The 12,841-nt window shown below is 33.0% G+C and overlaps 1 protein-coding gene and 1 non-coding gene across 2 annotated transcripts; one reads left to right on the top strand and one right to left on the bottom strand.

Annotated features, from left to right (window-relative positions):
• The first annotated feature begins 317 nt into the window (after positions 1-317).
• Positions 318-424, top strand: LOC133781034 (small nucleolar RNA R71). Its single transcript, XR_009869832.1, has one exon. It is a non-coding gene; the product is annotated as a small nucleolar RNA R71 (small nucleolar RNA).
• A 7,201-nt stretch (positions 425-7,625) lies between these two features.
• On the bottom strand, positions 7,626-11,527 carry LOC133777852 (zinc finger CCCH domain-containing protein 12). Its single transcript, XM_062217602.1, has 3 exons — positions 11,222-11,527; positions 10,061-10,959; positions 7,626-8,123 (listed from the first exon to the last, which is right to left on the bottom strand). The coding sequence occupies exons 2-3, from the start codon at positions 10,896-10,898 to the stop codon at positions 7,840-7,842; spliced, it is 1,122 nt and encodes a 373-aa protein (XP_062073586.1). The 5' UTR covers positions 10,899-10,959; positions 11,222-11,527; the 3' UTR covers positions 7,626-7,839.
• Between the last annotated feature and the right edge of the window lie 1,314 nt (positions 11,528-12,841).

Here is a 12,841-nt window from a genome sequence, read left to right as displayed (position 1 = left end):
CCCCACACAATTCACACATTATTTGGGCTTGCACAACCTGGGCAGACGTGGTATTTTGTTGCAACTACTTAGTTAGAGACGCAACTTGAGCAGTTAAGGTTGTGATTGCATCTAGTTCATGAACCCCTACAACCTTTTTATTACTGCCTGATCATTCACTTGGCCATTGGTGATTATTATTGGCCATTTCCTCTAAGATTTCATTAACTTCATTAGCACTTTTGCTCATAAATGCTCCTTCTGCTCCTGAATCGATGATTGTGCGAGTGGTACCACACAAACCATTGTAAACGTTGTGGACCAACATCCACTTCTCAATACCGTGGTGAGGAGATTTTCTGATCAAGTCCTTGAACCTATCCCTAGCATCATACAAAGATTCTCCCTCAAGTTGAGAGAAGTTATTGATCTCCCCTCTCAGTTTAGCAGCCTTGGCAGGTGAAAAGAACTTTGCTAAGAACTTCTGAGCTAGAGCATCTCAAGTGGTGATAGTATTGGCCTCAAGTGAATTCAGCCAACTTTTCGCTCGCTCCCGTAGTGAGAATGGGAACAAGCACAATCTAACGACATCATCACTAACCCCGTTCATCTTGATGGTGGCACACAACTCCAGGAAATTGGCTATGTGCATATTGGAGTCTTCAGTGGGGAGGCCACCAAATTAAACTGCAGTTTGGACCATCTACAAGATAGCAGGCTTGATCTCAAAATTGTTTGCCTCTACTGCTGGTGGACGGATGCATGAGTGTACCCCTGTGATAGTAGGGAGTACATATTCCCGTAGAGGTCTTTGACCAGCAGGATTCTGATCTTATGGTGCTCCCTTGTTCATGCTATCCACGCTTTTGTTATTAATATCAGCTGTAACAACAGTGGAAGTTTTAGCCCTCTTGTTTCTTTGGTTTCACTTCCACTCTTTCTCGATCTCAAGATTAATTGGAACTAGAATGTCAGCTCCCCTTCTTCTGCACATATTGTAACGACCCAGATTTTCAAGACTCGATAATGCGAAATATAAATGTTTTCATTTAACAAAATGTCTCAAAAACCCGTATAAAAAAGCTTTTTAAAAAGTCATATGGACATACTTAACATTTAGTTACAAACATATTTTATAAAGAGTAGAGTGAGCCTAGTTTAGGAAAATTACACAACATTTCCAAAAATAAAACGGCTTCCCAAATGGTCGGTCCACATGTACATTTGCAAGGTAGTCTCCAGCGCTCACTACTCTGCCTTGCCCTTGCTCTTACCTACAACATGAAGCAACTAGCGAAAACGCTTAGTAAGTTCAACCTTCAAACAAAAGCATGTAGAGGATTAGGGTTCCGGATCCATCTGGACCCTACACAATCAATTTCAAGAACGCAAAGCATCCTGGCAAACTTATGGTCATGCCTGATAACCAATGATAAATTATTTCCTATAAACAGATAAAATCCTGCACTCAGAAAATCCCAGAACAATCAGATATATTATATCGCAACTAATTCTTATCAACAATTATATCCTTGCACTCAGAAAATCCCAGAGCAAGTAGATATATTATTTCACAACTATATCTTATCAACAAATATATCCCTGCACTTAGAAAATCCCAGAGCAAGCAGATATATCATATCACAATATAATTCGAGACCAACACTCGACAATTTCCAACAATTCAGGCGTAACGCGCCCTCCAACATAATTGTTAATCTATAAGAGAGAACCGACTCTCAATACTAAGATCTAGCCAATAAATATCTCCATCAAGGGTAACTATTGTGTTACCTAGGGCATCACTACTTATCCAAGAGTTAAATCGACTTTACACGGTTTTACAGAGACTTCTATGCTAATCAGTGGTGATGGTGAGTAGTTGCCCCTAGGGTGTTCAGCCTCACTTAATCTGGCACTCTCACTGAATGGCCAATATTCACGGCTGCTATCCGGGAATAACTTATCAGAGCACTTGCTCGGGTTCTAACCGTTCACTGATTAAGTAAGAATGAGGGTCCCTAGGTCCCATTTGTTTTGGCGCCCCTAGGTTTAACCAGCTAATCCTCACCTCTTGGCCACTCGTCGCGGTAATGAGCCGGACATAATAAAATCAAGCAGTGTGACGAGAATCAGCCGTCTAGGATATGAAGGATATCTATCATTCATATTTTCTAAATCATCACTCACTATACTAACGTCTCTAAGCAACTTTCTATGACAGTCTATATATGTGCATATATCCCTATACTAACATACAAGACAATAATCGTTTCATGTTGCAGCCATACAATATAAGTTGACTTACTTGGAGTCCTTAGCACTCAGTAGGTTTTCACCCTCCAACGTTCAGTCCAGTTACGCTTAGCCAATATTGTAGTTATCCATACAATATACTCGGATTAATTATGGCACATAATTCATTATTATTATTTTGGGCAGTTTGGTCATTTTCAAAATCATTTGTAAGGATTTATGATCCTTATTTGGTTTTAAACCCATTAAGGAAATTCATACAAAAATATTTGAGACTACACTCTAAGTCTCGGGAGACCTATCCTAAGGTCTCAATACCTAGGCTCGGGTATCACAATGGTATTTTCCCACAATCCGCTAAAAATCTTATTCTTTCAAGGTATCGCTATTAACCCACACTTTCGACAAATCAGTTAAAATATGTAAGATTTTAGCCGGTATTATATCCAGAAAATACTAATAAATTCCTTAATTATTTTTAAAGAAAATAAACTCTTAATTTTCCCTTTTATTTTTCTTAAGGTTTTAATCTCTAAAAATCATTTTAAGAAAATTGCCTAATTTGTCTTGATTAGGAAAACCGTTAAAATTTCCCATCTTGACTAGTTAATTTTCCAAAATCAATTAATCAATTTTACTTACTAGAAAAATAATTCATTTAATTATTTTCTCAAAATATAGGGTTTTAAACCCTCTTTTAATTTATTAACTATTAATAAATTAAATATTTTATTTTTAAAAAGAATAAAAATTCTTTAATAAAAATAATTCATACTAAACTCAAAGTGGTAATTTTAGTGAAAATATGTTTTCAAGACTTACCAATTTATATCTTGAAATAAGCCTATTTTTCACATTTTTAACTATATACTTTGTTAGTTCATAACTTGAAATTTAGTTACCCAATTGTTACTAAAATTTCCCAATTCCATTTTTGGTATGCCATTTAGGTCTTTGTAAAATCTTAGGTCAAAATGAGCATTTTTTATTGGTGAAATCATTTTCCAATAATGAGGTAAAAATGACCTTATTTTCAAGTCCTTATTTTTTCCAAACATTGACAGTTAATAACTTTCAAACCGTTCAATATTTTCTTACCAAATTTTACAGTGGAATACTAGGTTATGCTAACAATATGTCCACAAAATTTTAGAAAAAACTGGATTCATTTTCCCTATACAGTGGCTGTCCAAACTTGGTTCCGAAAATAAGAATACGAAAAAACAGTTTTTTTACCTAAACTTTGAAATAGCATAACTTACTCATTTCTAAACATTTTTTAGTGTTTCAAAAGCTCAATTTTATGCACTCAATCTCAACAACATCACAGTACAATTTAATTTTACAAAAATCAATATACAGTGGCTGCTTGACCCCTTGGAAGTCACAGCTCAAAACATGTTTTGTTTTAGGGTTTCCTACAAAACCCTTGGGGGTTTTGGTTCCTATTTTAAAAAATCAATGCACAAGCATCATAAAAAATATAAAACAACTACCATAACCTTATTACATCACCAATAAGAAACTTTAAGCATTAAATATACAAAATAATGCTTAAAACTAAAAACCCTACAACAAAATCATAAAAGGTAAACTTCTTACCTCTTTGGTGTTCTTGCTTAAGGTGTTGATCCTCCTACTAGCTTTGGCTCCTTCAAAACCTTTCAAAAACCCTAACCAACTTCCCCCAACAACATATTTAATTAGCTATTTGAAACTCTATGATTAAATCTTGACAAAAGTCTAGATTAATGAAACTTTACCTTAGGGAAAACCCTTCCTCGACCAAGACTTAGCTTCCAAGTTTCCTTGGTGTTCTTGAGGTTGAATATTGAGAGAAAACTTTGAGAGAGTTTTCAAAAAAGATGATAGTGAATGAGAGAGGGAGAGTGGTCGGTTCTTAGGGTTAGAATTGCTCACAAAACTCTTCAAAATATCACAAAACACTTGAGTGCTTTTCTACCCACTTGCCCACTTGACTTCTTAATTAAATGGGATTTAAACTTAATAAAATTGGGTTCACACAACTCTACAAAATTACATGGCCGGCCACCCTTTTCATTCTATCTATGTTTTATATATTTTTATTTTTATTATTTTTTTATAAAGGTGAATAATTAATTCATGAGAAGAAAAGTCCAAATTGACTTTTGATACACCTTTCACTCTTATTAAGTTTTAAATCATAGAACTTAATATTAAATAATTAAATTAAATGTCTAACACATTTAATTTAATTAATCACACTATAAAATTTAACCTAAGGTCCATTCATGGAATAAAATTCCCAATTTCGGTAAAATTAGGCATTTAACACAAAATGACCTAAAATTTCCATTTTTCCTTAGGTTTATTATTTTTGACCAAACTTTAATTTTTATGAATGTATTTTATGCCCAATATATATTTTCCATAGCTTTTCATTTTATTTTCCGAGATTTTTACTCGATCAGGGTTTTTGTGTCGGTCCAGGACCGAAAGTCTTATCTTGACTTTTAAATGACAAAATCCATAATTTGGCTAGCAATAACTCATGGAATAATTTCCAAACAAATATAATATTATTTAAAATAATATTCTTAACTCGGAGACAAAAATCCCGACCCGAGTCATTTTAAGGTACCCAAAAATACAGAACGTTACACATATAAAGAAAGTACCTAAGATGGAGAACAACTGCAGCCAAACAAGTTAGAAATTATTTCAAGAGAACCAACCAAATTAGAAACAAAACTAGCTATTTGATATTGATAAATTTATCAGTCCCTAACAACGGCACCAAAAACTTGTTGTGAAAATTTAAAGCTACGCAAGTATACGTAATTGCTTTTGTAGTTTATTTCGGTAAGACCGATATCATTCTCACGGAGACTGATTGTCAAGTACCAATAGCCTATTTTATTTTCTATTTGGTAATCGAAATTGGAATTTTTTTTTAAATAAAAATAATAAATAACAAATAACAAAATTAAATGAAGAACAACAACAATAAACTTGATTCAAATATATAAATGAGAAATTAGAGATTTTAATCTCCTCTACTATTTACTTTATTATTCATTAATGCATTCACAAAGATAATTCTTCTCACTAAGATGAAAGACATGCAAAAGTGTTAATATATTCTGGTTAAGAAATATAAAACTCGACCCAATGAAAATTCTCTATATTTCTATGAGAAATTTAAACAATAAGAAGCAATGAACTCAGTCCTAAATCACATAAACCAATTTGATCTCGTTCTAAATTGAAATCTGTCTTATCAATTTTAGCATATCCAAATCTCACTTCTCATATTTTGATTTGAATTCATAAATAGCATGTAAAAGGTGCGCAGTCAACCACATACACAATAAACACAAATTGAATAGATCTTAGATGAAGAAGAAATAGAAAACTTGCATTAATTCATAATAAAGCTTCAAGAGATTCAATTAAAAACCCTAAATAGAATTTAGTTCATGTTTATCACTAAGAAATCCATAAACATGAAATTAACATAAACTAAAAGTAAAAAGAGAAGAAAAGAAGAAAAGAACTCTAAATGATAGATCCAATCTTCATCAAAAGCATTCCCAAGCCTCTTCTTCAGTCTAGGTCTGCAAAAAGTGTCATTTTCTCTCCAAAATCGTGATTTAAACCTAATTAGCGTTTCTCCCAAACATGAAATGACCAAAACACCCTTCATTAAAAATCTCTGTTTTTCACATTTCTAGACATATCCTGTGATCGCAGGATGTCATTCCTGCGGTCGCAGGAATACCCTAGAAATGCTAAACTTTTATGGAATTGCAGCCGCATAATCCCATTCCTGCGGTCGCAGAAATTCCCCCGAAACACTGTTTTCCACCAACTTTTATCCTTTTGTTGGTTTTTCCATCATGTTTCCACACCTAAGCCCTTCAATACCTGAAAACACATAAAACACAAGCGTAAAATAGAACAAAACAAAACTAAACACCTAATACTTAACCTGAAAACACATAGATAAACAAGTCTAAAACTCGTTTATTAATAAATCCCATGATATTCGGGATTCATTAACAGATTACAACAAATCCCTTGGATATAGGGATTTTTAAACAGTAACCACGTCCACACTTGGCCATCGACCTCACACGTTCAACTTACATATCTTCGAGATCACCAAATCATCACGAGCTTGCTAGTTTGGCCTCCCTCAGTCTGATTAAGTATCTTTATCGAGGTCGTCTCCTCCGAGCTTGCAATATTTAGGCTCGAACCTTCTTGACTGATGCTAATACAAACAGACCATGAAAATTAAACAAGTGTTGAACCCATGTCACTGTAACTTCAAGCTTGGCTTGAACCTTCGAGATCATGTGGTTCCGAGCTTACCACCTACGACGTCATCGTTTTAATATTGAATGAGACTATCAAACTCGATTCTCATTAATGTTGATCTCATGACTAATTTGTTTATTTTGAGCTTACACTTTACGAGCCTGACTTTTGAGATTAAAATTTCTGTTATCAAAATTTGGGTGTAACAGGTACCAATTACATTGATATCATTAGGCCTAGGTGCAAATGCCCATATATCAGTTTTAGAGCATTGCTCAAGTTTGTTCTACATAGCTTTAACCCAAAATTCATTAGATAAAAGCTTCTTTAACATCTTAGTTTCAAAATTAACAAACATTTTTCTTGTAACCATACCTTCATCAAGATTGTCAAAATTAATCTTGGAAGGATGATTCTTTTTTAACTCTAATAAAGGTTCTTTTCGTATGGAGTCTTAGACAAAGAAGCGCTCAAAAGAATGGTTTTGTATAATTTATTTTATCAATAAAAAAGAGACTCAAATAGACATGTAATATAAAAAAATATATATATCAGAGACAAATATTTTACAAATGACTCCTATTTTGCTCGATAATTTATATATTTAAATGGTACTATACGATTTTTTTATGTATTATTTTTAAATTAAATTATTATGTCTGCACCAAGTGCAAATAGAGGTTATTTATTTGACTACCTAATTGAACTTTCTGAACAAACAATTTTAATTCACTGGTTGACCTTTTCTAAAAATATTAATTTAAGTTTGCGTACTAGATATTGTAGTTTTTCAACTCATTAGTTTTTTTTCCCCAATAGAAAAATAGTCGAGTCTATTATGACAAACTACGTGAGATTTAAAACTATTATTTTTGGTACAAAACTTCTGTATTTATTTTGCTGTTATATGATAAACAAATGAATACCTACAAACTTTAATTTATTATTTCATTTGGTCTATGAACATAATATAATTCACTTTTGATTTATTTTTCATCGGTATATTTGTAGTAGGTACAAGCACATAACACATTACCGTAACAGAGGGAAGTGGTAATTGGAAGATCATCAGAAGACCTTTATAATGAACCTAAAATACAACAAAGATTTGCATATAAATATGGAGCTCTAACATGAACAACCAACCATTTGAAGTAAGATGAAAAGTTCTTTCTTCAAATCATAAGTTACAGAGTTACATGATCAAATTAATATCGTACAGAGGTAATTTAGTTTATGCCAAATTCAGGGGGTTATTATCGTTTGTTTCGACATTTGCAGGTCAGCAAATTCAAATTTTTATTCAATATCATCAATCCAATCGCCATATATTCTACTAATTTTGTCAGGACCTTTCCACTTTTGATGAGCTCTATGCCCTGGCCTCTGAATTACTATAGATGACCGTTGTGATGGAACTCCTAAGTGGAAAACATCTGAATGAGGAACCGAAGGAACTGATGCAACCACAGTATCTGCTGCAGCTTTCGGAGTCACTCCACCCTGCTGTTTATTTTCTGCTGGAACCGAAGAAGGGTCTCTCACGTCTGTCTCCACAAGACCACCACCATAACGGTGCAACTCTGTAACCAGAAATTTGAAACTACTTTAGTCTAAACAGAACAATTCCACAGCAATAAAATAGTTTTACAAATAGAAGTTGCAGTTCACTACTTCTTTTCTCATCTTTTATACATTATGATATGTTATGAATTTAACTTTTGTGTTTATGTTCATCAAATAAGCAAATGCCAAAAAAAATTATCCCAGCAACAAATTGAGTACCCTACTCTATCAACGCCAAAAAATACATACAGGGAAACTAGTTACAAAGAGAAGGCATAATGTTCTTAGATGTTTGGTATAATGGAGAACATTTTATTTCCTGTGTAGAACATCTCGTGACCTGACTTGCACAAGCCATTGTAGCAAATCTTTCTAGCTGAAAATATAGTGGAAAATCACCAACCCAAATCCAAATAACTAGCAGTGGCCAGCCTAAGTGTTAAATATACAGCAGAAGCACCTCCTGATCTACAATCAGAATCTAAATATAACTTTATATCAAAGGACAAAATTAGACGATTACATCTAAAAGTGGTTAGTGACATCTCTCTAGCGTGTTCTGGGATTTTGTAGAACCTGCTGTCAATTAAAATGCTCAAAGGGAAAATTATATATCCCTACAGATATTTATAAAGTACCTACTTTTTGTTTCATCTCCTGGGAGAGAATAGGACCTGGAAACTTTGGCATATATTATAAAGTATAAATCAAATAAGGGCATTTTGGGTGGCTAGATATAGAAACAAGTGAAAGAAGAACAGTTACTTTAGGGAAAGGGTCTTCTGTGTACATTTAGTCATTGGATGGTACGAATATTAAATATGAAACTTTACGTGGTTGGATATTAAAAGATTTTCTACATGAACTTTCCTCTTTAATTTTACAAGCTTAGGTGTGGGCTTGTTTCCAGACGTCGCCTTTAGGTAGGTCTTTTAAGACTAATTAATTTTAGAATAGGGTCATTTTGCTTTTGAATAACTAATTCAGTATATACAAAGCATTTGATAGTGACATGTCTACGATAAACAAAATCATAGAATAGGGATGACAATATCAAAACTGAGTTGCTTCCTATCCTACACTTAAAAAAACATATACAGTGAAGAAATAAGGTAACACTACAATTCACAGCATGGAACACCAGGGCACCTATAAAACGAAGCAAGAAACCTATGCCCGAGACCCCAGAAAGAGAAGTTCAAGCAAGAAAAAGATTTCATACATGGTAAGACAATATATATATATATATACATACATACACACATATATATTGTTCACCATACCGAGAAACAGTACAATTAGATTGTAAATAATTTAATGGATTTCCAATAATGACAAGCAGAGAAAAAAGCCCAGGACTTGCAAGTTTAGGGCTTAACCTTTCCCATAAAACAGGGAAACTGGAACTTTAGGCCAACTCTAATTCATTTCTAAAATGTCCTGGACTTTCAAGTTTAACCATTCATGGGATAACACTCATTCAATGCTTAAATATATGATGTTTTTCTATTTCTTAAAAAACGTTGGAAAACAGGAGCTTCATATTTCTCTCTTTGATTTAATAGTAGTAATATCTCGTTATTTTAACAAATCCATAGTTTCTAGTCCACAGGTTACAATAGAAAAAAGTTTTGTATATTTTTATTACAAGAGCTACAACAGGGAACTGCAGAATTTTAGAGATACGGGAATATGAGAAATGCTCTACTAAATTTTACATAAAAACACCGTGGAAATTGAAAAAAAAAAAAGTAATAATAACTTTCATTTCGATACTACTTCTACTAGTTTAGTTGTGAATTTTGTTAACTTCCTATAGTACTAACCAAACCAAAAATTCATTGACTATAGCAAGTTTAAAACTTCATAGACCAACTCCAAAACAATGCTTCAATATATAACGCTTCCCAAATCTTAAGAACAAAAAAGAAAGAAGGTAAAAACTTCATCATACCTGCGGAACCATGAGCAAAATGACATTTGCTTCCAAACGGGCAATAACCTGTCAACTCCCACTTATTGCAAATCCTCGTTTTCCAATTAGACGGCTTGTTGTTGCTGTTGCTATTGTTGTTGTTATTGTTGTTGTTGGTGGTGTTGTTGTTGCTACTGCTGCTGTTGTTATTGTTATTGTTGGCGGTGTTGTTTGCTCCACTCGGCGCACCACCATACCCTCCAGGCCCCAAACTTATAGCCACACTCTCCCTATTCTTGGACTGCTCATCATGAAGAAAAGTACAACTGTCCCCATAAGGGCACCCCTCTTCAGTATAAAACTTCTTACAATGTCTTCCTTTATAGGACCTTGGAGTCTCTACAACAAATGTTGAAGACCCAACTGAGGGAATCTGAAACTCTTCCCTCGGTTCTGAAGATACCGCCTTTTCTTCCTCGTGAGCTGCCACAATCTCTTGCCAATTAGGAGGTGGCCTTCGAAGCTCTTCAATACTATGAGCAAAGTTGCAGTTGGAGATGTAGGGGCACGTCCCCGCTCGGAATTTACAGCAAAGTTTGGTCTTGAAGAACATTTTGCCTATAGCTTTCGACCTATTTGACGAAGTTACATCTTGCGAGTTCTTAGATTTCTTATTTGGAGGTTCGCTCCCGGACCGACTCTGGGATTGCCTCTGCTCATAATTCGAGTTCGAAAATGTGTCCCCAGATGTATCACTGTTGTTCCAAGCTCGGTAATCTTCTTCAGTAGCCCAAATGGCTTGGTCTCCGGACCAATTCTCAGCACCACCACCGGAACCACCAATCACCTGAACCACGCTTTCCCGTCCGTACTCCATTTGAAACAGAGTTTACACTTTACTCTCAACACAGAGATCGACAATGTCTATAACCAAAACCCTAAACATAGAAACAAATCAAAAAATACCCAGAAGCCAAAACCACCAAATCTTCACCAGCATCGACGAGAATTGGAAAAATATCTAGAATTGGTAACATGGGTATCTCTACTATTTATCTAAACCACCAGATTTTACAGCTTTCTAACTACTCAACTATCCAAAGATCCAAAAACAAAAGCTAAACTAAACTAAACTAAACTAGTGTTACAGATTACTAATGACATAACTTGACAAAGAATAATTTGAAGAAATTAAGTTACCAAATTGGAAGTAGCATTGGATCTTCAGCCTCAAAATATCAAAATATACCATAAAAATCCAGGGGAATTGTTAGCAAAAATGGAAAATTTTGGATAACGAAAAGAGATTTCAAAATTTGGGGGTAATGATTTAGAAAAAGATTTGGTTCAGAGGATGAGGTATTGAAAGAATCCAAAAACGAGAAGCGGATTGCAAAAGCCAAAACTTTCATCTAAATTCACAAATTTAGGATGAAAGAGTTGAGCGAGGTTCTGTACTTTCTGTGTCAACTTTTTTTTTTTAAGTTTTATTTGTTATTATTTTTGTTTTTTCATTTAAAAACAATTTTCTCAGTTTATTTAATTTTGGTTAAGGCAGTGAGAAAGTATTAGGTACTTGAATGCTCATTCATCATAACTACGTGTCGATGTATAATTGGAGATAAGTTTACAATAGTATTGTGTGTCAGAAAAATAAGACACGAGTCTACTGTGTCATCGGACATCAAGACAATGGAACTAGCGATGGATATGGAGTGAGGCGATCCAAAATTGCTTGTGCCAACCAATTTTTTCTTCCTCTTGTTTTTTTAAAGGAAAAAAATTTACAAAAATGTTTTAATTTTACATCATAACTAATATAGTAACTGATTTTTAAGGTTCATATAACTAAATTCATAATCCAAAAAATATGTTGTTGATGTCTTTTTCTCTTTCTTTTTTTCCTCTCAATTAAATATAGTGTGTTTTCATTTATACATTTTTGGAGTGTTTATTTCTTTTCTATAAATACACATTTCATATTTGGTGTTTTATTGAAATATAATTTTAGTATTTTGTTTTTTTAATAATACTTATTTTAATTGACAATATTCTAGATTTAAATTTGATTAATAAAATTTTATTAATATGAACAAATTGTCTTTAATTATTATATGAGTTTTAAATTCAAATTTTAATTACTTAATTACAAAGGCAGTTTGGCCATATTGGTCAAATTTATGTTTACAATATTAAATATGTACAATTTCAAATCACAAAATATGAAATAATTATTAAAAATATCAAATATCAAATGTGTATTTGAATAAAACACATAATACAAACTATTATTTACTTTTTTTTTTCTTCTTCTTCTTCTATAATCATAGTCCTCCACTCTTGGCTACTACATAGTTTTCTTTCTGCACTTAATTGTCATGTTGTACATGTATATCCGAGCAACTAAATCAGTTAAATTTACCGAATTGTAGATACTAGTTTTCAATTCTTGAATGAATTCAAACAATTTGCTCACAACAAGATATCAAAATCTCGTTTTAGAATAAGGTAACCAAAAATTGGTTTATTTTGCAATAAAAAACTAGAAAATTAGCTGATGTAGTTATAAATAACAACACATACTTAATCTGGTTAATTTAGTTGTCATTTATGAATGAAATCACACTATAAGACATTCTGATGTAGATAATATTGATTTTTATCACTTTTATACTTGTATTATATGAAGTTGATGATAAATGTTTCAAAAATACAAATTGTTCAAATTATATATCAACTTACAGCCAAAATCTTAAAAATTAGCTGGTGTGGTTGATGCTTTCATATATTACCAAACCAATGAGCAAATTGTATTAGTGA

This window comes from Humulus lupulus, chromosome 5, assembly GCF_963169125.1.
Source record: "Humulus lupulus chromosome 5, drHumLupu1.1, whole genome shotgun sequence".
NCBI lineage: Eukaryota > Viridiplantae > Streptophyta > Magnoliopsida > Rosales > Cannabaceae > Humulus > Humulus lupulus.
This window is presented reverse-complemented; position numbering and strand designations above follow the sequence as displayed.